This window comes from Calypte anna, chromosome 3 (assembly GCF_003957555.1).
Source record: "Calypte anna isolate BGI_N300 chromosome 3, bCalAnn1_v1.p, whole genome shotgun sequence".
NCBI classification, from domain to species: domain Eukaryota; kingdom Metazoa; phylum Chordata; class Aves; order Apodiformes; family Trochilidae; genus Calypte; species Calypte anna.
Window position 1 is genome coordinate 26,297,669 of NC_044246.1, and position 25,933 is coordinate 26,323,601.

A 25,933-nucleotide genomic window follows, 5' to 3' on the forward strand; every position below is an offset into this window, starting at 1 on the left:
CAATTTAACCTGCAGAAGGAACCTGTTCCTAGCCAGACAGATGCGTTCTCTGGGATTCCAATTAGTTTCTTTGGTACCAGAAACAAATAATTCAGTAATGTGTTAGCATAATGGCAGTATATGGGAATGGGATAATAATGCTGAGCAATGCAAATGTCAGTAAAATTAAATTTCACTCCATTTTCTTTTAGAGTACTCTCCATGGTACAGTAATGAGATGGTGAATGAGCAAGTGGAGAAAATATATCTGATATAAATTACTTGTGTCAACAGATTATCCTAATACATTTGAAGACATAAAGAATATACATAAATGCCTGAAACTTTATTATTTGCTTCCAATGCTTAAATTTTTGTAGAACGTAATGTATAGTAGAAGAAATTATTTAATGTTAATTTTAGTTTCAATTTCCTTCTAGAATAATGTATTTTCTGGTAGTGGAATGACAAGGAGGAACACTTATGTTTGTGAACGTTCTTCAGATCGCTATTCTGCAATTCAGAATGGGAAGGATAACAGGTATGCTTTAACTTTTCTTACTAACTTAAGTACAAGAACTGAGGCATATTAGAAGCTGGTTTGCAGTTAATCCCATTATGAAGCATAATGATGTATTTTCATCAGTGTAATGAATATGCACAGCTCTTTAAGCAAATTCTGAAAAATGAAGAATTTTCTTTTGAGCTGTATATTTTCATTTCCTATAATACATTGTGTTGCAGTTGAATTTTGACTTGAAGTAGATGAACATCTTATCATTGGATTATTCATCCAAAATCTTTACCTTTTTGGTACAGGTATTATTTAGCTTTGGATCTGTTTTTGCTAATACATCATGAATACAATTTCATTATGCTTCCAGAGGCAAAGCTGTAGTTTGCCTTTGTTTTAAAAATTAATAAAACAATGGTTTTGCTACTAGTTCCATCCCTTCAGTGGCACCTACATAAATCAGAAATGAAAGTATTGGTAGAAGAAACTATTTTAAAAGGGTTGGCTCAGCCTAGCAGTGGCTCGGATAGTCCAGGGGAGAAGTAAAACTTGGTCCTTTAGAAACAGCAGCTTCGAAGTGATGATGTGACACTGGTTCTAAATGTTACAAGTTTTAGGTGTTTTTAATGATTTTTAGTTTTAACTGAAAATAAGCAGATTCACTTCACAAAAAGGAGGTCTATTTAAATCAAACTTTTGAAGTCCTTTGCAAATTTCCTTTTTCAGATTTTTACTGCTTCCATGTGCTCTTCATAGTCTTTTTTCATTACTTTGAATAATGCGTGTGTAAACTTCTAATCTTGGGAGGGATGAAAATACCTGATTTTGTATATGATGTTTTGATTTATGGATTAACCTAAGTTTCTCAGAATTCTGTGTTCTTTACTTTAGCTGACTAAGGCAGGCTGGTCAGTCTCCTGGTTATTTACCTAGCACTTGCATTGTTCTAAAAGAAAAAATTAGTGGTTACTTTGCCTTTTTTTCTTTTCTCTTTGTCTGTCCCTCCCACCTTGCTGCCACGGTCAAAGCCTAACAGAAATGTCTGCGAGTAGCACATCTTCTGCAGGCTCTGCAGTAGCTTCTTCTGTATCAACACGACCTCGACATCAGAAGTCCATGTCTGCTTCTGGTCATCCCATAAAAGTTACACTGCCAACCATCAAAGATGGTACTGAAGCTTACCGACCAAGGTAATCAATTGATTATTATTTCTTTGATGCTGTGCACTGTAAAAACGTTGCTATTCAGTTCATGAAATAGTTCAGTATGTTTGCAGTGCATTAGAAATTGTCATGTTGTGTTCTGTTTCCAACCAGTAGCTTACTGAAGTAGGGTGGGCATTGCATATGATTTAAGCCTGCTTTTGTTCATCACGTTTGCCTACAGTCAACGAAGCTCCTTGACTGCCTCCCTCTGGAAGCTTTCAGAAAACAATAAATTCAAATGAAACACTGAAATATCAACCTTTTGGTTTTATAAATTGCTAGGCTCATTTCCTTTTAAAAACACTGTAGTATAGTTCCTCTTACTTTATTTAGTTTCTCTTACTATTAACTGCCCAAATAACTTTACATGTTTCTTTGTGCTAGATGATTACTTCTCAAGAAATGTCTGTCAACTTTTTGGAGTGCTTGTATGTTAAAGGTTTTGATGAACAGATTTTGTGGAAGAAGACTGGGAACACTTCCAGATAGTGCTGGAAAGGCTTTTCTACCTTTTTTTTTTCCTTTGTGCTCTTATCTATGTATGCTTTTTTAAACTGCTCCTAATACTTGAGATAACTTGATTTTACTCTGACAATATCACTTGATTGTTTCTAAGTATGGATCATAAAAGCAAATCTGTAGCAGATTGAGTTTAAAAAAAAAAAAGAAGAGCGGGTTGTGGTTTTTTTGCTTTGTTTTGGGTTTTTTTCCTGTCTTTGAGAAATGGTTGCTATGTAGGAGGGTTTCTAGCCCAGTCTTTCTCTTTATTTATGCTTCTGTTTTCCTAGCAGTGCAACTCAAAGAGTGCCTGCTGCTTCCCCGTCTGCTCATAGTATTAGCACTACCACTCCAGACCGCACCCGCTTTCCTCGGGGGAGTTCAAGTCGAAGCACTTTCCATGGTGAGCAGCTAAGGGAGCGGCGTAATGCCACTTACAATGGACCACCTGCCTCACCATCCCATGAAACCGGTGCTTTTGCACATGCTAGAAGAGGGACATCAACTGGTATAATAAGCAAGATAACTTCCAAGTTTGTTCGCAGGTTAGTACCTCGGTTTTTAGGGGGAAAACAAAACAATTCAGCCTCTAACTAGGGCCATAATTGCAAAGTCACTGAGAATTTCCAGTTGAAGTCTAAAGCTAACGTAAACTTAGTTAGAATGCTGCTTGTTTTGTGTTGCCTTCCAGAACCTGCCTTGTTTTACTTCTCTGTATATGTTGTAAACATTGTTTGATCAACTATTCTGATTCTTTATCTTAAAAGAGCAAGAGATGCTACTCAAAGGGGTTTTTTTATTCATGCTTTACATCTAAAATACAAAGATGCTACAGTTAAGTTAAACGGAAATACTGAAAGCAGTAACTTAAAAATGATTGAAAAATCATTATTTAACATTAACAGTATCTTACTTTTTAACAGATGAAAGGCCTAAATTCTAAATATTAGAATTATTTTATGGCTGTGCATAGAGGGAATTGGTATTTACAGATTATTTCATGGACCTGCAAAATCTGTGAATAAATGAGAAGCTTAGAAGTGGGCAGAAGTCTGGATGTCTGGCAGTACTTATATTTCAGTATCACACAGCCTCTAGTGTAGCGTTATCAGCTTCTTCAAATGTAACTTCAGGATTCTGGAATTAGAAAATGCAGACATCCCAGACTGTCATACATTCCTGGGACGATGCTAACAGTAGTAGTGCTGTGAGGAGAGGTACTGTGTAGTGAAATGAGGCAACCAGGTGCCATTAATTGCCAGGTAGTGGGCATGAGCTTACCTTTTATTGGCCCCCTGGTCCTGCTCATGCGCAGTGGGGGCCCACCCTAATCAGGCACAGGTGGGCTTGACACAAGCTCATGCCCACTCCCTGGCAATTAATGTCACCTGGTTGCTTCATTTCACTACAGGTACTGGGAAAAATTTTGAAATACAATAGTTACTGTTGATTTAGTAATCACAATAACTTTCCCAAAAGAGGACTTCATTTCAGTTTACCTTTTTCTAACAGTGTTTTACTTACAATTCCTAAGCCTAATAATGGATGGGTATTTAATGCACTATTGTCAGTTTTACAACAACTGTACCTTAAAAACCTCAATTTGATTTGCAGAAATATTCTTTTATGTTTTAAATTCCATCTCTTGTGTGTAAAAGAAGGATAAATTCAAAGCTACATTGAGCTAGCAGTTGAAAATTTGTAAGCAAAACGTAAATCATGTAAGGTGATATTACAAGGGAAAAAAGAGAGAGCTGGAAATGCAGTTATGTTCCTCATAAAATTCATCTAACTTGGTGAGCTGATGTGTCTGTTTATAAGCAATACCTCCTAACATGACAAAAAAAAAAAGTATTTGAATGATCTTTTTTTCAGAAACCTGAAGATACATGATTATGATCCTCCTTTACTGTTATCTCAAACTCATATATAATTGGAGGGAGAGAGTGTTCTCGAGTTTTTAAATAGAAAAAAAGTTCCAGCAAAGTCAGTCAATTCTGTTGTCAGTGTAGATTTCTCAGTGGGAAGAACAGTGTTTTCTGTGAAGTAACTAATCAAATTAAAGAGCACAGGCTAGTTTTTCTGTCTCATGGCTCATTGCTATTTGCAAGGAATGGTATCCTGAATTTTTTTGCAGAGTCAGATCAAAGATGTAATATTTTCATTATGTTAAACTAGAGTATTAAAATTATATTTTAAACTATATTTAGAATTCACATATTGTAAATTGATGTATTTAAAAATGATCTTTACTACAGAACATTTTTATACAACTTCCAGTTATGTTTTATACTGTTAAAAATATGTTTTCCTGTACTTGAAGGCTTTGTAGGGTTGTTGGGTTTTTTTTTCTGGTGGTGGTGGGTTTTTTTGTTGGTGTTATGGTTTTTTTTTATTTAAACTTTGGTTTGAGACTGATTACATGGATAGAGTTTGAGGATGCTGTTCTTTTAGTTGGATCATATAACTGCATGCTTTATAATTTTTGTACTGTTCAGGAAATAATGGTTTAAAGCATACTTTTATTAGAAGGTGTCATGAAGGACTTTTTTGACTTTATTTTGACAGAGGTAAATGCCTTTTTTGGTAAGTATATGAAAAAATGTATAATGTGAATGCTAATAAGATATTGCAGTGTTTTGTTCCAATGGTTTATTTCAAATGTTACTTTTCTGATGTTAGTTAGTAAAGTATTTGTGTTTTGAAAGTGTTAAATTAATTAGATACTTAAAATTGGGTGCTAAAATGTTTGTACAGCAGCACTAGGAACATACCTAGGCGGCTTTGTAAAATTGATGGCTATTTTTTCAAGTTGCTTCAGACTAAAAAGGTATAATACAAAATGGTTCCTTGGTAAAGTATAGCTCTAATTCAAGAAGATTTTAAAAAGATATGCTTAACCTGAAACACACTGGTAATCTTACAGAAGTCAATGTAACAGCTGATTTGCTTAAAGTTAAGCAGACGCTAAAGTAACCATTTCTGAACCTGGCTCCAAATGTTTAGTTTTACAAACTTAGGCACCTCTTATTTTTAATTTTTTAAGTGTGCTTAAGCATAAACTTGTACCTAAGTGCTTTTAGGACTGAGGTCTTAAGGCTTGGCCCAGAATGGTGCAGAACAGAGGCCACCCTGGGCCACCTTGATCAATTGCTCCTCTGTGCTTGCTGGAATTATATGTGGCCATTGCTCTGTCTGCAGCAGGTAGAGAACAATGTGTTTATTTTGCCATCAGTTAAAAAAAACCAAAAACAAACCCAGACATTAAAAAAGTACATGTCAGAGCTGAAAGAAGTTAAGGTATCATAAAGGAAAATTAAAGTTATAGCTGTGAAAAAATACTCTTAAACAGTATTAGGCTTGACATTATTATACTGATTTTTTTTTCTTTTTTTTTTTTTTTCCAGTAGTTATATAACATTGTTCTAGATGTAGGTTTTCTTAACTTTTATTTTTCACTTTTATCATTGAATCTCAACCTTAACTTTGTTTTGAGGGATCCAAGTGAAGGCGAAGCCAGTGGCAGAACTGACACCTCAAGGTGAGGAGCCACTATTAATACTTCGCTCCTAGGTCTTTCGCATCAAGGTTTTAGTGATTTCTTTAAGCAGGGTGTAAATCAGAATAGCACTGAAGTAAACTGCAATTCAAAGATGGTTTTTATCTGGGGGGGAGGGGGTTTTGGTGAGGTCCTTTCCCTCTTCTTTGCTTTCTTGCAAAGTATTTAATATAAACTTTATTTAAGCACATTCCATTGAATAATAAAGCCCCCCTGTAGGAGTTAACCAACCATTTAGGCACTTAAAATCATGTTTTGGGTTATAAGTATTAATGATGTTTACTTTTGGTTTCAGTGGAAAATTGGTATGCTTTGTGTGTGTCTGCGTGTATATATGTATATATTAAATTTTTACTTTATTTACATACTATGTTCCATTACTAAAGCTGCTGTTTGCCAGAAGTAAACACCTTGTAGTTCCTGAGAAATGAATGTCACTTTGCACTGAGAAATAAGTGACATTTGGACAGAAAGGGTGGTGACCCTTTGATTGAATTTGTATGGCAACCACTGTACACAAATCTATAGATGCTTCATTAATAATAAAGCATTCCTTCATATGCTCATTTGCCAGCATATCTGCTCTTTTGCCATGTTTCAGCGTTTGGTTCTGCATTTTTTGATGTGCTTAGCACAGTGCAATACTTTTTATTTTTATGCTCTCTAATGAACAGGCATTGTAGTTTGCATTCTAAACTGGTCGTTTACAGAAAGTATTGACTTAGTTTTTGAAACAGAAAAGCTTTGCTAAAAAAAAAAAAAGGCAGTTTCATAATAGGTTCCATTGTATAATACACAATGCATTTTATCTACATTAGCACTTTTCAATTCAAAGTCTGTTAGCTGTGCAATTCTTGACATGGAAGGAGAAAATAGATTAAGCAATTAATCAAATGTTGGAATGAAATGAAGTGTGGAGTTGCTTTCAGCTCTTGCTTTTACTCTCTAGCTTCCTCTACTTTTTGTCATCCTACAGTGTCTGTTTTGGGCTAAAAGTCGTTTCATATCTTCTCTCTGCCATGCTCTGCAATGTGGTTCTTTGGGGATCACACTGGAAGTTAAACTAAAAAGCTTGTTTTGACTCCTCTCTGAATAGTTACAGTTTACATGGACCATCAAAATGAGAACAGCACCTTTCCTCAGTGGCAGATGGAGAGCCATCAGGCATCTTAAGTACCTGGGACTAGAACAGAAACAGTTGGCTGTGGAATTATTTTGAAATAATTAGTGCTGTTTCTCAAAATGCTTTCTACGATGAAGTAAATAATGTATTCAGTAAGGAAGTGTCAGAGTAAGAATACTCATTGGAAGTTACTCCCTTGGAATTTTATCCAAGTCACTCTATCAACTAAAATACTTCTGTGTCTACATGTCACTATTTTGTGAAAAACCTGTTGGCTGTGTACCCAACTGGTTCATAAACAAGCTGTTTACAACCAAATTACAGTACAAAATTCTGCTTCATCAGTTAAAGCATCTTAATAAGGTCTTTTTATACAGAGAGAGGTCAAAAATACATAATAAATGCAAAAAGGGGAAACGCAGAAAAAAGGGGAGAGAATTAACTGAAGACTTGGGAATCACAGGGTAGGGTTTCTTCTGCTGCTGCCTTTACTGTATGGTTTATGCTTCAGGACTGTGTCCCTCAACTTCAGTTTTGTTGGTGTATGGCATGCTCCAGATCATGAAATCGGCAGAACTTCAGTCATGCTTTTACATAGATTCCACTTTCTTTGGAGCAGTATGGAGTAACGTGTGTCTGCTGCAGTTACCATTGCACATGTTGTCACTGGAACGTTTTAGAGCAGAGGTTTCCAAACTTGCTTTGCTTGTGTGCCACCACAGTGCACATGAGTGTAAGAGATGGTGCACAACTGTTCCAACAGTACCCATCTAACTCTTTGAATTAGCTTGCGTGTGACAGTCGCAGTTTAGAAACCCTTGTTCTAGCATTGTGTTTCTCTTCTGTCTCTTGGCTATGTTGCTTTTATTTTTGACTGTCCTCTATGTCACTTCTTCCAGGAGCGTTTCTGGAGAACCAAAAGACAGAGAGAAGGAGGACAGCAAAGATTCGAAGCCACGCTCCTTGCGGTTCACGTGGAGTATGAAGACCACTAGTTCCATGGACCCAAATGATATGATGAGAGAGATTCGGAAAGTGTTAGATGCTAATAACTGTGATTATGAACAAAAAGAGAGGTTTTTGCTCTTCTGTGTTCATGGTGATGCACGACAAGATAGCCTTGTTCAGTGGGAGATGGAAGTCTGCAAACTGCCACGATTGTCACTCAATGGAGTTCGTTTCAAGAGAATATCTGGGACTTCTATCGCATTTAAGAACATTGCATCCAAGATAGCAAATGAGCTTAAGCTGTAAAGAGAACATAATTTTTTTGGGATCAGGGAAGATTCATACATGATCTACTCTTTGAATGTACTGGTTACGCCTAATGTGATTGGCCTGTGAAACTCCCCATGTAGAAATTGCCCTTATTGCAATAAGGTTATACATAGTTATTCAGAATTGTAAAGTTAAATTCAGTATGACCTATATTAAATAACTGTAGCTAAAGAAGTTATGTTCACATGTACAGGTAAGTATATAGAGCATTCTGTTCATTTTATGTTCATAGAGTTGTATAATAAAAAAGATGACTGCTTAATTCAGATCTTGTATAGTTGTCTAGATTTCTGCACAGAAATGTCTATTTGATGCTTTGAGTTGGAAAAGTCCTCCCCTATCATTTACATTTTTGGTGGGTTTTATAAGTCTTACCTCTATTATGCGTTTTTTAAACAACTTGTGTCCTGAGTCCAATGCACAAAAATAGTTTTCACAACTGTAGCATGACCATTTTTAACTATTTAAAGATTGTTCATTATTTGAATGAAAGGTCGATGAGTAATTGGCTTTTCTTCTACATGAGACTGTTCCTGCTTATCTTTGGCTCTTATCCTTGTTATTGGACAGTGTTTAGTTGGGAAAAAAAAATACATGTTTACAGTGTTGGCACTTACAGTTTAAAAACTTTGTTTTGCCTTGGGTCAGTTTAGAGCTGTGGGGGAACAGAAACCAGGCGTGATGTCCTGTCTGCAGATTACAGTGCTTACTCCCGTGGCCCATGTAGCAATGTAGCACCAAAATGGAGAACCATAATCATTTCATTTGAATATCATAGTAGAAAGTATCACTTGTTTGCTGCCTTTCAGAATACTATAAATTCCATTTTATGGAAATATATTAATATTGGGACTGTTTAATAGCACAAGATAATCTGAAGTGTTGACCAATTGTGTAAGTTAATAATACCACCTCAGGAATTAGCTTGGCTGTTGGAACATGTGCCCCCAGAGAGTACATGCGATTCCACATAATATTTTACAGCTAAACATAAATTGTTTATAATGACAAATTGTTGATTTATGCTTTTGTGGTTGTACAGTTTGTTCCCATGTAACCTGTTTGTGTTTAATATTTTACCAGATTTCTTGTATTTATTCCACATCATTATACCTGTAATGTGCAGCTTTGTAATTAGGCACTTGCCTACCAGAAAAAAAAAAAAAAAAACAGCACACATTTTTTTTCCTTCATAATTAATGATTATAAACTATGTAAAACCACTAGTACTGGTACATTTTAATACTTGTTATTTTGTACTGAATTAACCATAGAGGTTGGTTGTGCAATGTTATTTAATGTCGTAATTACTGTTATATCAACATATGGGCCCCATCTGCACACTCTTGTGAAGAATAGAAAGTTCATTAAGAAATTGTCACTTTATAAAATAAAAATTAAAAAAAAAGCTGTGGTAAACTCTGTAACCCTAAGTTAGAAGGCTGTAAGTGTAGTAAATGTGCCATTCTCTGATGGCTTCTTGACTGAGATGGACTTTACATGCTGTACTGTGATGTAGCTTTCCTATGTAAAAGTTATGTTTGGAAATGGACGTGTATTGTTGCCTTAGAAAAAGGGTGGTGTTTGGAAAGAAAGAACTGTAGCCCCTTTTCCCTTTTTCTTTTTTTTTTTTTTTTTTATCTGATGTTCACTGAAACAAAATCTGATGCAAGTCATCTTGATTCACTGGTGCACTCTATTAAAACTTACTTGAACAGTTCTCATACTAAAATACTTGTTGTTTGCCCTTTATAAAACCACAGTAATTACTGCAGGTAGCAAAACAGGTGTATAGACTTCATCTGCTACATACTGTGAATTTGGGATTAGCATTGCATTGGTTCTATACTCCTGTGCAGTCCAGAAAGTACCAGTGGTTTACCATTTCTTAGAAATGGATGTCCAGGAACTTTCCCAGAAATTCAGCAAAACTCAGCCTCGGGGGGGGGGAGGGGTGTGTGTCTGCTCAATTTAACCCCTAGATGTCAATGAATGTACAGTTAGCCTTGAAAATACACCACTGGAAGATAACAGTGATGTTAACTCAAGATTATTTAATGAACTTGGTCATGAAACAAAACCCCTTTGCCTCTTTGTAAGGTTCAGCGGAAAAAATAGAGGTAGTGCTGTGCGATGGTAAATTAAGTACTTGGGATAGCTATCCCTTTCACATTGCTAACTTTGCCCCAGACTATTGTTGGTTTTCAGTGCTTCATATAACCAGAGCTATATCAATGTTCCACAAAAGGGACAGCATTTCAACAAGATGGAGGTGAAAAAAATTAGTTCAGCTCTCCCATGAAACATTGAACTCCCATGAAGCATTGAACCCCCAAAGTGCCAATTTAATGTTTCTATGTATGAACAGTTGTCATTTCTAGTAACTGCCAGCTGTGTGAAACTGCCCTGATTCCCAAGAAAAATTCCTTCAGTCTTTTGGAAGGTAAGCTGTAAACCACCTTACAGGCTCCAGAGCAAACACACTGAGTGGTCCAGCAAGGGCCCAATCTGAGTGTGAAAGGTGTAGTAGCTCCCAGATATGCCATTTGGCTTTCCAAGTGCCTGTTCCTGGTAGGAGTGGCTGGTGACTGGTCATGAGCAGTGTTCCCCAAGGTTCAGTGCTGGGGCCTCTTCTCTTTAATATCTTCATTAATGATTTGGATGAGGGGATTGAGTGTACCCTCAGTAACTTTGCAGATTACACCAAACTAAGTGGCTATGTCAGTCTGCTGGAGGGTAGGGAAGCCTTATAGTGGGACCTGGAGAGGTAAGACCAATGGGACAAGGTTAATTGTATGAGGCTTAACAAGGCCAAATGCCAGGTCCTGCACTTGGCCATAACAACCCCATGGTAAGATACAGACCTGAGGAAGTGTGATTAGAGAGCTGTAAGTTGGAAAGGGACCTGGGGGTATGGGTTGACACTCGACTCAGTATGAGTCAGCAGTGTGTGCAGGTGGCCAAGGAGGCCAATGGCATCCTGGCTTGTGTTAGAAACAGTGTGGCCAGCAGGAACAGGTAGGTGATCACCCCTCTGTACTCAGCTCTGGTGAGGCTGCATCTTGAGTGCTGTGTTCAGTTCTGGGCCCCTCACTGCAAGAGGGACACAGAAATGCTGGAGAGTGTCCAGAGAAGGGCAAAAAAGCTCATGAAGGGCCTGGAGCACAAGTCCTGTGAGGAGCAGCTGAGGGAGCTGGGGGTGTTCAGTCTGGGGAAGAGGAGGTGAGAGGAGACCTTAAAGCTCTCTGCAACTATGTCGAGGTTGGAGAGGAGGGAAACAGCCTCTGCTCCTTGGTGGATTGTGATAGGACCAGAGGGAACGGGTGGAAGCTGTGCCAGGGGAGGTTTAGGCTGAATGTTAGGAAACATTTTTTCCCTGAGAGGATTGTCAGGCATTGGAATGGCCTGCCTGGGGCAGAGGTGGAGTCACCACCCCTGGAGGTATTTAAAAGGTGTTTGGACCTGGTCCCTAAGGACATGGTTTAGTAGTTAGCTTATGGTGTTGGTCAGAGGTTGGTCTGGATGATCTTGGAGGTCTCTTCCAAGCTAAACATTCTGTGATTCTGCGAGTGAGATGGGAAAATCTGAGTGATTTTTTAAGAACTTCTGACTTAATTATTGGCAAGGAGAGTGTACTTAGTGTGGAAAAGGGTGAAATATTGCATACTGAATTCTCAATGCCTGTTTTTTGAGCCCCTCATCCAAGGAGTAAACGATGTGTAACAGGTACATAACAAGACAGCTGTGGAGGGATCCAACAGCTCTCACATGGGAGGTAATCAGGGTAACATTTCATCAGCACAGCTTTAACTGAGAAATCTGAAAGACGGTGAAATGCCATGTCATGTTCTGCAGTTCCAGGAATGGTTAGGGATGTCTTGGATCTTCAGAGGGATTAGGTACTCAGTAGTAATTTCTTGACATCATTTCTAGCAGGTGTTTGGGGAGGATGGGGGCTGAGCATTTAGACTGCATCATTCTCCTTTTTTGGGTTGGGGTTGTTTTTTTGATTTATGTCTTTATTTAAGGTATACAGACACTTCCAAACCAAATAGATCCCTTTTCATCCAGTCCAATTAAAAATATTAAAATGCATGTAGATCAATTAAAAGGCTATAATGTTCACTCCTACTTCTGTGGATCAAAAATAATAGTTGAGAATAAAGCAGCATCATTAAGGTAATTTAGATACGATGACGCTAATTTCGTGCATTTGTTAGACATAAGGCTTTTGATACCCAGTGTCATACACCTAAGAGGTACCCTGGATTTCTTGATCTCAGAACGTGTTGTGGTTCCCCTGTTGCCATGCAAATGGAGACAGTAAACTGAGAGGTGTTTTCTCTGACCTATCCCTCTGGAGAAAATTTCTTTCGGTATCTTTGCACTTCTCATTACAGGGCGAAGTATGCACTGAGTAATGGATCTATAAATAGAAAACCTAGGCACAAACACTTCAAAGCCCCATAAAAAATATATTTAATGCATTTTTTTTCCTTTAAAAATTTTCAAGGTAGCTTGAGGTTAAGACAAAAAATTCCATTTAACTGCTGCTTACAGATTATTGTGATTTTATCCCTTGATGCTCTAATTCATCAACATCAAGCAACTGTATCGTCCTTTGAACTTGAAGAAGATGAATACGTACAGCAGTGTATCAGAGCATGCAAAATTTAATGCTATTGGGAGCATTGAGAAGGAGCTGTTGCAGGCTCCATCCCATGTGATTATTGTTAAAATATAGGTTACACAAGACAGGACCTCTGGAGCTCCTCTCATCCAGTCAGCAGGGTTCAGGACATACCTGCACCTCTGGAATGCAGGCAAGTTCAGCATCTGACTGTAGGAGGTGGGGGTGAGGTGGGTGGCTCAGTGATGGCCCTCAAGTGCTAGAGTTCAAAGGAAGGAGGAGTTCTGAGGGTCACCTGAAGTCTGTCATAGGTGTCCATTTGGGACTGGTACTCAAGAGCATAAAATCCTATCCTGGCTACAGTTTTCCACATCGAACTTCAGAGCTTTAAATTAAAAAACTAACAATGGTAATGGGAGTGGTGATGCCTTTAATATAAAACAGGGGAAGTTATAAAGCACTTTGTCTATAGCAACAGACCTGAGGCTTAGCTCACATCTTCCTCTCCTCAGAAGACTGACCAAGTTCTTCATGATGCAGCCTTCTGGCGGGAGCTGGGATGATGGTGAAACACCATCCTTGGGGCAGGTAATCATAGGTGTAGGATTTACTTGCTGAACATTAAAAAACATCCTGGCAGGACACAGGTTGATGCCTTTCCTCCTCGGTAAGAAAAATCCACAGCAAGGGATCAGTCTGTCCCCTTACTGCATCTGCTTGTCCGAAGTATTTGCATATGTATCAAATACTGATAAATAAAACATCAGGTTTAGTACACGAGGTTGATCCTCCCTCTATGATTTTCCTTTTCTTGATCTTCTTGATCTTCCACAGCTACACGAACGCTCCTTAGGAAGTGCGACCATTGACCTGCAGCTTACCCAGCTGCAGAGTTGTATCACTGCTCCCCTCCCCCTGCATCTGAGAAAAAACCTTTGCCTTTAAATTAAGGGTTTGGTACGCTCCCCGTTGCCCAGGGTAGCAGAACAGAGCCCTCTACACCGGAGATGTTGTACACCCGAGGCTGTAGGTAGGAACACCCGTGACAGCGAGATTACAGAGGAGTTTGGCTTTTTTTTCCGGACGGAAGCAGAGTGCGATGTCCCAACCGCGCTGCTGGGGAGGAGCAGAGGGTGCGATTCCAGGGAAGGAGCTATTCCAGCCCCTGTCCCACCGACACCGACAGCGCGGGCTACACCGCTCCTCAGCTACCGGGTCCGGGTCCTGGTCCGGGTCCCAGGCTTCCCCCAGCCACTCCCCGCGTCCCCGGCAAAGCGAGACGCACCACCGGCGGGAGGTGCCGGTGCCCGATCAGCCGTCACTCGGCTGCCCTGAGCAGGTTTCCGCTGGCACGGCTCGCAGGGTTACGGGGCCCGGGGAGCCTCTTCCCGCAGCCGTCCCGCCCCGGGGAGGGGGCAGTGGCCTCCTCCGGCCACACCTGTGGCGCAGCAGCGAGCGGCCAAGGAAGCGCAGGGAGCCCGCCCGGCGGCACCACTACCATGGCGGTGGGTGCGCGGCTGGGCGCTAAAGCGAGGGGCAGGTATTGCCGCCGTGGGGCCGGCGACGACCAAGTCTCCATCCTGCCCGGCGACGAGGAGGAGGAGGAGGCTGAGGCGGGGGCGGGGAGGGTTGGGGGCTGCGTGAGGGCCCCGCGGCCGGCGGAGCAGCGGGAGGAGCGCTCTGCCGGCAGAAAGGTGCGGTTCGCCCTCCTGCCCGACTCCTACGAGCCGCTGAGCACACCGCGGCCCGGCGGCAAGCGGCCTTACGGCAAGCGGCTGAAGAAGTACGGCAAGGTGAGGGCAGGGAGCTCCGGAGCGGTCGCCCCCGCCCGAGGCTGTCCGCGGTGCGGGGAGGCGGCGGGGACTCGACCTCGACTTGACCGAGGGGCTCTGGGAAGTGCCCCGTGTCCTTGAGGCATTGGGGGCACCGGGGGCGAGCTGCGAGTCGGGGTTGGGGCCGCCGGCTTGCACTTGGCTTCGCCGGGGGGAAGCACGACACCGACCCTCGGCGGGATCAAAGAGAAGAAAAGCGGTGTTAAAATGACACTAAGCTGCTCCATGTGACGGGCACTTCGCCTTTCTTTGTTCTGCATTTCCCTCGGCGGCACTGTTTTGATACCATTTCTTAAAACTTCTGGTTAATTGGCTTCCTTTTCTTAAGTGCCTCAAAGAAAGGGTAATAAAATACCTCCACGTCACTCGTTTGCCAGTTTATGTTACAGGTGTCCGCGGAAAATCACTGGAATGAGTTGAAGAAAAATTGCGACATGTTCTTTATTGTGTAACTACTATTTTGGCTACAAATTTTTCCTCTGCTTTCCCGTGTGGAAAGTCACAAGCGCTGCAGTCCTGTGGTTATTTCCCCCCACCCCCCCGCACCTCCCCGGAGGGCGGCTGATTTTAATTCCAAAAGTCCTATTTGGAAAATTCGTTTCTTTTTCTTGTTCTTTTCACTTAAATGCATCTCAGGTATGTGTTGCATATTTGTAGCAAAAAGTGGGTTCTGTGTTAGAAGGAAAAACCGGTCTGGTGCCTGAAGTCTTTTCCTAACAGAGAGATTGCAGATGTTGGTATGAGACCTGACTTTACGCTGCATTCTTTAAAAAATTATGATACTAGTAAGAATTTCCTTCCTGTTTCTGACATGCAGAAAATGCTAGTTACCTTGGCAAAGTTACTTTTGAAAGCCGCACAAATAATACTGTTTCATAAAGAGATTAGTTTCATTTCATCTTTATTTCATTCTTCCGTGACTGATTTGATACTTTGAGCTTCCAGCGCTGTGATTTGCAAGTCACAGTAAACACATGATGTATGAAGCAGCCTCAAGGCTCGATTTATAGGGAGCAGTTTTGGGATCATGGTTGTGTCTCAGCAGTTCCCAGCTTTGCTGTTGTGCCATTGCTCTATGTGCTGTCAGTGTAAGGGCATGGATAACAGTGTTTAGAGCACCGGACAGTTCTCAGGCACTGTGTATTCCCTTTTTTATCAGTCAGACAGTATCCCCAAGGGGAAGGTTTGCCAATTTAGCTTTGGCACTAAAGAACTCATGAAAGTGTTGGTGAGGTTCAGGTAGGTAAGTTGTATTACGGGGCAGGAAGGAGGAAAGAAGTCCCCAGTGTGACATGGTAGGACTAGGGCAGATGTGGGAAAGGAAGGCCCTGCCTCTCCTCTTCTGGCCCCGGGCTCTACCCCTGTATTTGAGCTGCCTTTTTATTTTGCTGTCCTAACTTCCTTCAAATAACTTTCCGTAGGAGTAAATGCAGCAAAATTCAGCTATGCAGTGGCATCATGACAGCTGAAAGTTTTTATGAGCCAGTACCACTGTAACCCAGCTTTAAGAAAACCTAGGAATATAGTAGGTATTGACTGGATTTCATCCATTTCATTATATTTAAAAAGACATCCTCTGTTTCAGTGTTTTTCCATATTACAAGATGTTATTTTGGTCTTGACCTGCACAACCATAGTTACTAACAGTTAATTCTGATATTCTTTGCAAACTGAGCACATTGTATTACTTCCCTAACATGAATGAAATTAAAATTAGATTAAGTTTTTCAGATTAAATAATCTGTAACAAGTTATCTCTAATGCAGAACACACATGTACAGACCGGAAAGTGGTCAAAACATTCTTACTTTGATCAAAAACCTTGTTTTGATAAAAAGCAATGAAATTTACATAAAAGCTTTCTCAGTCACTTACTACTTTCTTGTTCATCTCCAGTGTTTACAGATTACATGTTTTTTTAAGAGTTATTAACAGAACATATGAGTGTGGGAAACATGTACCTCTACAAACTAGATCTGAATTTAAACTAATTTTATTTTTTAATAGAAGCCTACGTAAAAGCCTGGTTTCCTGTGGAGGCAGCATCCGTTTGGTTTAACTATACTCTGTGTGTGTGTGTGTGTTTCTATACAAAAATAGATGGTAAAACACTGCTCCATGCCAAGCCCTCAGCAGCTGTGGGAAAAGTTAATTTTCTGGTCGAATGACACTGACTGTTGAAACGTTGAAATTATTTTATGTGGAGGTTTGTTGTTGGTTTGTTGGGTTTTTTTTGTATCACCTCTCCTTTTTACATCCCCTTCTCCCATCTCTCTCCACAGAACTTTGGGAAGGCTCTGCAGAAGGGGTGCCGCTACTTGGTGGTTGGCCTGCAAGGACTGGCAACAGCCTATTCCACCCCCTTTGGGGTGGCAGCTCAGGTGGCATCCTTCGTCCGCTAGCACAGCTTCATGTGCCCCACAGGAGAGGACACAAGGACATTGTTTTCTCAGGATTAAATCTGAGACCTGTACCTGAGATACTTCCAGGACAACCAGTCCCAGCTGTGACCCCTTCAGGCAGCCGTGACTCCCCCAGACTGAGTGCTTTTGTCTGCAAAAACTTCCAGCGTTTTATAAAATCAGAAATGGGCTGAAGAAATGCAAGGACGAGGAAATAATCTTTGACTTAAGGAGCTGAAGTTTGTTCTCAAACATGAGTTAGTTTTCTAAAGCTTTGGGCTGTGTGTGGAAGGAAGCCAAGGACAGATGGAGAAGCAAGTAGCCGAGGGAGAAAGGAAAGGAAGTAGAGAATGGGTTGACAGCTGGGGAGTTGGAGATCAGAGTCTGGCAAGTGAGAGGAATTGCCAAAGCAGTGGAGGAAACCGATAACAAGGGATCAGGAAAAGGTAGTCTTTGGTTTTTCTGATGTCTTTTCCCCCGAGAGGGTTAAGATTATGAGTATACTTAAAATAGATATAAAGGGACTATGGTCTGAGACATGGTGAGATTTCTGCGTCGTTGTTGTTTCAAACACTGGAAATTACAGGCCTCTAAATCTTAAGATTAATGTAAAAATCCAGGAACAAAATGAGGTGCATTTGTCTTCTGATTTTGGAGTATTAAAGGTTCACTGTGATTAGTACTGTAAACTTTTCCTCTGTCGCTTTCAAACCTGTATATATTTCACTTACTGAGAATGAAGTTTGGCATACCTGATTCTGGTGCTGTTCACCTTAAAAAAAACCTTAAATACAGCGTTTTTTTATAAGAATGTACAACTGTTTTGTGTAATAATGGGGCCATATAATCTGCCAGCTCTATTGTCGTTTCCGTAGGGCAAAGTTATAGGTTGAGAGTGTCAACATCAGATGGTTCTGCGGATGGATCAGCTTCCTTGTCACACCTCCAGTGATATAAATCGTGTATTGATGACACAGGAACCAAGGAGGTTTATGGGCCTTCAGAATTATGTGCATTTTAATTTTTTAAATACTTCTTTTTCTATAGGTTTCATGGTGTCTGTAAAGAATTTCTGTGCTAGTACTTCCTCTGTATTAAAGATCTTTCTAGTTTTGATACTGATTTTGTAATCAAGGAGTTGAGTTATGTTCTGGAAAAAAACATCGTTCATTTGTTTTCTCTTGTCTTTTTTGAAGGAAGAGGTTTGCACATCTCAGCAAACTGGACTGTTTTTCTTTTAAATGCAGAAAATGAAACCTACACATGTAAAGAGCACAGAAAGAGGCATTTCTCAGTGGTGGCCCAAGCAGGAAGCTGCAGTGTAAATTTCCCTGTCTTGTTATGCCTCTGGCCTCAGTGCTTTTCTAAGAAGGGTCTGGTTGTAGCCCAGACTCCATGGAAATGTTCAGGAAAGGCAAGGTATTGAGATGAGGCTGGAGAGGATCTAAGGCTACATGAGTTGGGGTGGGAACAACCACAAAGGGATTTTGCTTATTTGCTCATTGATTTTGTGCCTTTAGTTTTGTTTGAGTTTTCCTGAGCTTCCTCGCAGGAAGCTCAGGATCTGTCTCTCTGCTCTGCCCCACCAGACATGATATATAGATATCTATATATAGATATATAGATATCTATAGATAACTGCTGTGTCTTCTGCAGTGAGAAGAGGGCTGTAATAACACCCACATGCCATATTAGCTTGCATATTTTAGGATTAACTTTTAAATTTTGTTGATCTGCTCTGTTTTACAGTGCTTTTGCAGCGTGAATCATTAGAGCTTTTTTTAAAAAATGACTAAGCAGTGCAGGGGAGATTTGTGTCTCCACTTTTGTGCATAAAATGTGTGTTCATCTAGTCATCCATGTGCCCTCTGAATAGCATGGCAGCTCCCTCATTGCAACACCCAGGGTCTAACCCATTCAGTGCAAGGACTTTCCACAAAGGTAAACATGAACTTTAGCTTATGGATCCACTCAGCACAGTGGTTGCCACTGACTTTTGCCTGCTGACTTCTGATCTCTGCTTGCCTGGTGCAACTTGAAGGAAATAACCTTATAGAAGCAGAAGAATACATAAGTACTGATTTTGTGTAGAAAAGCTTTATGCAGATTGGTGAATCAGCTTCTGCTGAACAGTGTTTCTAAAATAGACAAAAACAAACAAAGAAAGAAAAAGTAAGCAAGTAACCTATGCTGTTGCTGTAAAACAGTGGGTGATTCATGGCAGCCTATATTCCTTCCTCAGTATGAACTGGTGATTCTCTCTTATGCTACTATTAGTGCTGCTTATCAGTACCCCTTGAGCAATAATTCACTTCTCAGCTAGTGGAGTGAATTAGTGAGGCTTAGTCTTTGCCGGACGGTTTTCTTCTCTCTTCACCAGCCCAGCTAACACAACAACCTTTAGAAAACCTGAATAGGTGTGTGTATGTGTGTGTGTGTGTGTGTGTGTGAATGTGGGTTCATTTTTCAGCAGTGTGGATGGCGGAGGGCTGTAGTTCTGTCAGTGATGGTAGCATCCCTCCTGTGCCTTGTCTGGCTTAGCTGCAGTGCAAATAGGTGGAACAGGGCAGGTCCTGCACAGCTGTTGTCTTGGTGGTATTAGAGACAAAAAGAAGTATTTCCCAACTCACTCCAGATGAGGTGGAAGGTCATTCTGCTCAGCCAACAAGACATGGCAACCTCCCCCTGAAGCAGAGCCCTGGTACTGGTACTCTGTTAGTGATAGGAGTAGAGATGTGGGTGAGGGTGAGGAGATTAGGTGCTCTGGGGCCACTCTGTGCCAAGCCAGGCAGGCAGCCTGGGATGGTCTCTGAGCTTCTGCAGGGGTTTCATGTGTTCTTAGCAAGGCTGGCTGTGGAGAAGCCATCCCAGCCAGGGAAAGCTTTCAACCCATGGGTGCAGGCAGGCTCTTTTATTAAAACGGGTTAGTCTGCAGCTTTTTTCCAGGTTCTTTTCAGGAGTAAAATGGACTTTTGACCCCATTGTTGACAGAGGTGGGATGTGGTGGATATCGCTGCTGGACAAAATGCATTCAGGCACCTGACTGGCACCCTCAAGGCTTCATTGCACAGGTCTTTGTTTTCAGTGGTGTGCTACTGTGCTATCTGGTTCCTTTCAGATTTCTATGAGCCTTTTACCAAGCATCACAAATGGCAGGATAAATAATTTTGGGAAGCTGAACATATGCAGGAGTGGCAAGTCAACTCATCCAAGCTTCTCTCGGAACTGAACGCTGCTCACCTGACAGCTTGGCAAGTCACTTCTGAATCAAAGCCCTGGCTGTTCCTAGTGCCGGCTCAATTAGTCATGGAGTGGAATAAAGCTTATTTCTACTGTTTCTGCCAGAACATTTAATTACTACTCTGGCTTACCGAGAGCTTTCCTCCTTGGCCCTGAGGAAATGGCAGAGGTCTCACAGCTATTGTCTTTTGTCCTGCCACATTAGCAGCAGGGAAGCAGACTTTTGCTTGCTTTTGAAGTGCTATAACTGAGGAAAGCTGTACTACACCACACCATTAACTTTGGCACTTAGTAGGCCAAGGTTCACTTCAGGGATGAATGACTTTTTCTTTGCCTGTTGATATGGCAAGGGAGCAGGTTTTGTGTTGGGTTGCTGTTGTCTGTTCTGAGTCCCTTGTTAGCTAGGCACTGAGCTCTTATGAGACAAAATTGAACCTAAAATGAGTACTAAGTTGCTGCAGCTACTTGTACACAGTCTGCTTTGGAAATCCGTTTTCATCAAAGACCAGTAAAGAGCCTGAAGAGCTTGTAGATTAATGAAGATAATTAAATTAAATGAAAGGAATGAAAGCAAATTGTCCCCTTCCTTCTCATTTCAGGAAGGAGCTATCAGACTGCTAAGTCCTGTTTTCAGGGTGAAGGCTCCCCTGAGCTCCAAAAGGGTGGTGCTCTGTCCTGAATCCTGTGTCACCCTTCAGGGCTCTGGGCTTGTTTGCCTGGAAGGACAGAAGACTTAGGAGGGATCTGACAGCAACTCTTCAATACATAAGGAGTTGCCAGCAACATGGAGTCAAGGCCTGCAGCCAGACAGCAAAGGGCAATAGCTATAAATTGAAACTGAGGAATTTCCAGATGGATTCAAGGGGGAGAAAAAAACACTAATGTGATTGCTTTGCATAAGAAGTTGGCTCAGGAAGCTAAGAAGTCTCCATCCCTGGAGGCATTCAAGGTGTTAGTGTACGCTGCACAGAGCAACTCGGTCTGAAATCAGTGCTGACCCTGCTGTGAGCAGGAGGTTGGATGACAGACTGCCTGAGGCCCTTCAGACTGGGGGACTCTCAGGCTGTGAGTGGGATATATGTATAAATATAAGCGGAAAGCTTCTATTTACCTGCTCCATGGAGATGTAAAAGACTGATACCCTCACTCTTGCTAAAAGCATAGACACCAAGAGGATAGCTTTGCTTCTCCTGACAAGGAGTGCTTGTGAGGATGGCAATTGCAAACTGCCTGAGGAACCCTTGGTCCCCCAGCAGAGTTATCCCTGCATAGCACCGTGCCGGCTGAGAGGCAATTGTCCTTTAGTGCCATCTTCTGGGAAAAAGAGTCAGACTCCCAGCCCTGTCAGCCTGCCTCGTTGCTCTGCCTCATCTCCCACAGGGTTTCCTGTCCTCTCCTAGGTTGGCCTCCTGTTTTGTCCAGACTCATTTTTAGTATGTTGGGTCTCAGCAGTGTAATGTGTGTCTCTGCATGCGACTGTTTTCTACCCAGCTGAATCCTGAGCCTCCTATTTACAAAAGTTTCAAATATAAAATCATAGGAACATGCTTTTGTGTTAGTTTTTTTTTCCTTTGGCACCTAAAAATTCAATACATTTTGCCCCAAGGTTCTTGCTGGGCCTTCCTTAAGGATGCTGCACCAGAGGAATGGGAATGAGCCCCAGCCACTCCTTGTTTCTGAATGCCAGCCTTCACTGGAGAGATCACAGCTACTTCAGACAGGGTCTGTAATTCCCAAGGCAGGGGTAACAAAGTATAGCAGACTGGAATGACCCCCACCCCCCTGTCAGAGCTGTCTTGACCCCTAGCTCCAGCATCCAGTGTCTACTTGCCTCCCACTGCTTTCTGTATTCCCCTATTTCTGCAGTCCTTGACCCTTCCTATCCTGGGACACTTATTCAAGCACCAGATTGTTTTTTCAGCTGTGCCTGCATTAAGGTGGGGACTTTTCCTGCCTCTGGTGAATCCCACCCCCAGTGATGGCTGCTAAGCCACTAAGCCATAGCTGCAGGAGCCTGTCAGCCATTGTGCTGCAGAATAAATGCACCACTCCCCAGTAAAGCCTCTCCTTTGGTCCCCACCTGCTCTCCCAGATGCCATGCTGCTCTACCCTGACTGTTCAAATTCCTAAAGCTGCCTGACTGATATTATACACGCCTGGGGAGCTACAGTTATGGAACACAGGTAGAACTTGTAGCATCATTAGCCTGCATGATGTTGATCAATCCCTATTGGGCTGAACATTTGTCTGGAATAACCATTTCTGTATTGTAGTGGTTAATTTGGAGAGACTGAAAGAAAAAGGCAATTTTCAATCTGTCTTCCTCTATGGACAGTGAATGGAGTACTCTACCTACCCATCTGGCTTTTAGGTAGTTATGATTCCCCATGTAGGAAAAGCCTAACAAAAAATGCCCATTGCTCTTATTCCATTACAAGGCATCTATCATTAATGGCTCTATTTTTAATTCTATTATTACGAATTATTTGCCTGAAATTTTTCCCTACACAACACTTCACTGATTTCAAGTGCATGACACACTGAACTCTGATTTCCTTGAAGATTATAAGATGAAGCAGCAATGTTTTTATCCTGTCCTCCTTTCTGTGAAATAATCTTTTGAATTTATTGTTTGTTCCAAGTTTGGAATAAGGATATAATTGTGTGTGTGTATATTACAATTTTATTATATCTTGCTGAAGTTAACATAGGTAGGATGAATTTAACACATACTCACCTGTGCCATCCTCACATGCCCACCTTTTGCTGAACTAGCAGAGAATCATGGAAAAATAACTGGCATATTCCTGATGTGGGCATTTAACCTCTATTCCTTCACTGAGATAAGCCCAGCCTACATTTATCTGTGTCCTAACACCCTGCCACCTAATACGGGCCAACATTTTGCTGTCTCTGTCACTGGTAATTTTTGTAATGTCCATCCAAATCTCCCCCTCAAAACTGCCTTTTCCAACTACAGCACTGCACATATCTCTGAAGACTTCTGAGATCCCCAGTCACTTGTCTTTTTTAGTTGAAAGAAGTAAAATTCTTCAACTATTTTCTTGTCATTCACTTTTCTTAGACCTCTGACTGAAGCAGTGCTATACAAGAGAGTCTGGGCTTGCCTCTAGAAGAATTATCTCCAGTTGCCCATTGCATCTGAAGGCATCATTGCTTTTTTCCATAAAATTTCTTCCACCTGAAAATTTGTAACATGAATGCTTCTGAGCTGGCACCATGCTTTGTCAATGCCAGCATCGCTCTCCTTCATGACTGAGAGAGCCTGGCCCCTGTTTGTTTGGGGATTGACATGGCAAATCCTCCATCTGATTAGACACATTTTAAGCACCCTTTGGCAAGGACCTTGAGCAAATAATTTCAGCGTCACTGTCCTGAAGTTTGATTGAGCCATAGCCAATTGAAAATGGGGTAACTCCCCCGAGTGCATGTTTACTGTGCCCACTGTGGCTATGGCAAACACAAACCTATTGCACAAAGGCTGTGGATTGCATCAAAAGCAGTACCTACATTTTGTCCAAATGGCTCTGTTCACATTGCTTTATAGCAGAAGGTGGCTCCTAAGTAAGTACAGGTGTGTCTGGGATGGAGGATTAAAGAAACCTGCTGGTCAAGCTCTCTATTGGAGGCTTTCTGAAAAGTGCCCAGTGTGAAGAGGGCTTTTCTTCAGTCTTGGACCTGAAAGGAAGCCCCAGCCATGCCCTCTGCAGTTATTTCTAATTCTATGTTCTTTGTATCACATAAGGAAAAGAGAGATTATTCAGATGCTCCTGACTCCTGTTATTTCTCTCTAAGCTCCTTCAGGCCATAGCCCTCCAAGAAGGGTCAGGGCTGAACAAAATCTCCTTTGGGTCCAGGCAGTAGGTTTAGGGAAGAAAAGTTAAAGGTCCTTCTTGGATTTAGAAATGATTTTGTTTCTAACCTAATATGCAATCACTAGCAAAGGCTGCTTATTAATTCAGTTAACAAATCCTTCAAACTGAAAGATACTGGGTTTGTATGCCATTTTGCTGCCCATAATGTGTAACTAAGGAAGAACTGTAGCTATTCACAACAACATCATGTTATATCCAAATTCTCACACTGTTAAAGTATATATTCACTCCAGACCTGCTTTTCTGGCACCCTGTGAAGAATGGAGCAAGCAGTAAATCATCCAGAATGATTTTCTTTTATTCTATATCCTGCCATTTTGATGCCTCTTAGATTGAACTTTGGAGGACAAAAGCTTTCTGCCTTTTGTGATTTGCACAATCAAGAATACTACCAGTGCTCAAGAAAACACAGGAAGTAGATACTAATTTTTGCCTTAAGCTTGTGAAAAGAAGCAACGTTCATTGGGAATGCCCTTGTTTTTATAAAAACTTATGGCCAACATAAATATTAACTTTTTATTTTCCTCACTTATTTATTTCATTTGATGTGTTGCTTCTATTGTCAGATTTGAAAAACAGTTTGTGGTTTTGTGGGTTTTTCCCTTGAAATTACATTGATTTGCACAGCTTATCAAATAGTGCTTACTAATCAGACAGTCATTGCAGATTTATTCAACATTTGCTAATTTGTTAGATGTCTGGTTCCACTTAAAGCATTTTTCTAATCCTGTGGGTGTGTGGTTCCAGATTAAAAGGGCTCTGTGTGAATTCAATTAAATTTAAAAACACCGACTCCATATTAAATGACAAGATTAACTGAGACCGTGATAGTGCTCTCAGTTTGCTCAGCAGAGCTGGCTCTCCTCGTGTCTGTGGCAGCATCATAAAAGTCATCACGAGTAATTATCTTTGACTCAGTGGGTTGCTGGTTTGAAGGTGGTGGGGGAGATCTGGTTAAAGCAGCAGTTTAGTCCCAGGGGTATGGAGGACAGGGTTCTACAGGGACTCTCATGATCTTGAGGCCAGAGTTTGGCCAAGCAGGATGGAAAGGAAGCAATCCTCAGAAGATCCCATGCCACTGACCCAAAACAGGTAATTTACCTCATAAACCCCCCCCCTATTTGCTTAGAAAAAAGTGGCATAAGGAGGGGTTGCAAGTGGTGTAAAAGGTAAGCAGACAGCTGGCAGACTATCTGTGCACCTGCTTCCCATACAGTCCATCAGTGGGTCAAGGTCTTGCTGATCAACAGTAAATTTCCAGAATGAACTGGCTTGTTCCAGGGACAAGTTGAAAATCAAAAGTAAATCTTACTTAACCATAGTGTTGTGGCCTGACTATAGAAAGAGGAAGGTCTCAAAACCCATGAATGGCATTGAGGGTATAATTTAAACAGCAAAGTGTAGAATAAGAGGACAAAGAGATTGTCCTCCCTGATATGGGTAAAGGTTAAACAGTGCCTTATGTAAATATGTTTGGAACTATTCTTCCGTAGCTAATGGGAAGTTCTGTGAGCAATGGTGCACCTGATTTGGGAACTGTTGCCTGAGTGACCAATTCTGTGCACAATGGAATAAAGCAATGTCTCCTTTCTAATGCAGTCTCTTTGTGTTTCAGGAGCTAAATTAAAACAGTAACACCCCTAAGATAATGTTATCAGAGGCCTTTGTTCCAATTAATCTAATCAGTCAGTAAAATGAGAATAACAGGGAGCAAGTACTGGGAGACCAGTCAAGTAATACCAAACATCCTGATGGTGATTTGACTCCCTCTGGCATT

At 41.2% G+C, this 25,933-nt stretch overlaps 2 protein-coding genes across 6 annotated transcripts in view; both read left to right on the plus strand.

Annotated features, from left to right (window-relative positions):
• MARK1 (microtubule affinity regulating kinase 1) overlaps nt 1–9,882 on the plus strand; it is a 58,231-nt gene extending 48,349 nt beyond the window's left edge. For 2 of the 5 annotated variants that reach the window (XM_030447670.1, XM_030447674.1), the window contains 5 exons: nt 420–520; nt 1,522–1,683; nt 2,487–2,741; nt 5,693–5,737; nt 7,778–9,882. In XM_030447670.1, coding sequence (XP_030303530.1) covers nt 420–520; nt 1,522–1,683; nt 2,487–2,741; nt 5,693–5,737; nt 7,778–8,132 — 918 coding nt within the window. In that variant the 3' untranslated portion in view covers nt 8,133–9,882. The remainder of the gene's footprint in view (nt 1–419; nt 521–1,521; nt 1,684–2,486; nt 2,742–5,692; nt 5,738–7,777) is intronic. The other 3 variants (XM_030447671.1, XM_030447672.1, XM_030447673.1) reach the window with 3 other exon arrangements.
• A 4,069-nt stretch (nt 9,883–13,951) lies between these two features.
• On the plus strand, nt 13,952–17,709 carry C3H1orf115 (chromosome 3 C1orf115 homolog). The gene is made up of 2 exons (XM_008492156.2): nt 13,952–14,579; nt 16,901–17,709. The coding sequence occupies exons 1-2, from the start codon at nt 14,286–14,288 to the stop codon at nt 17,018–17,020; spliced, it is 414 nt and encodes a 137-aa protein (XP_008490378.1). The 5' UTR covers nt 13,952–14,285; the 3' UTR covers nt 17,021–17,709.
• Nucleotides 17,710–25,933: the final 8,224 nt, after the last annotated feature.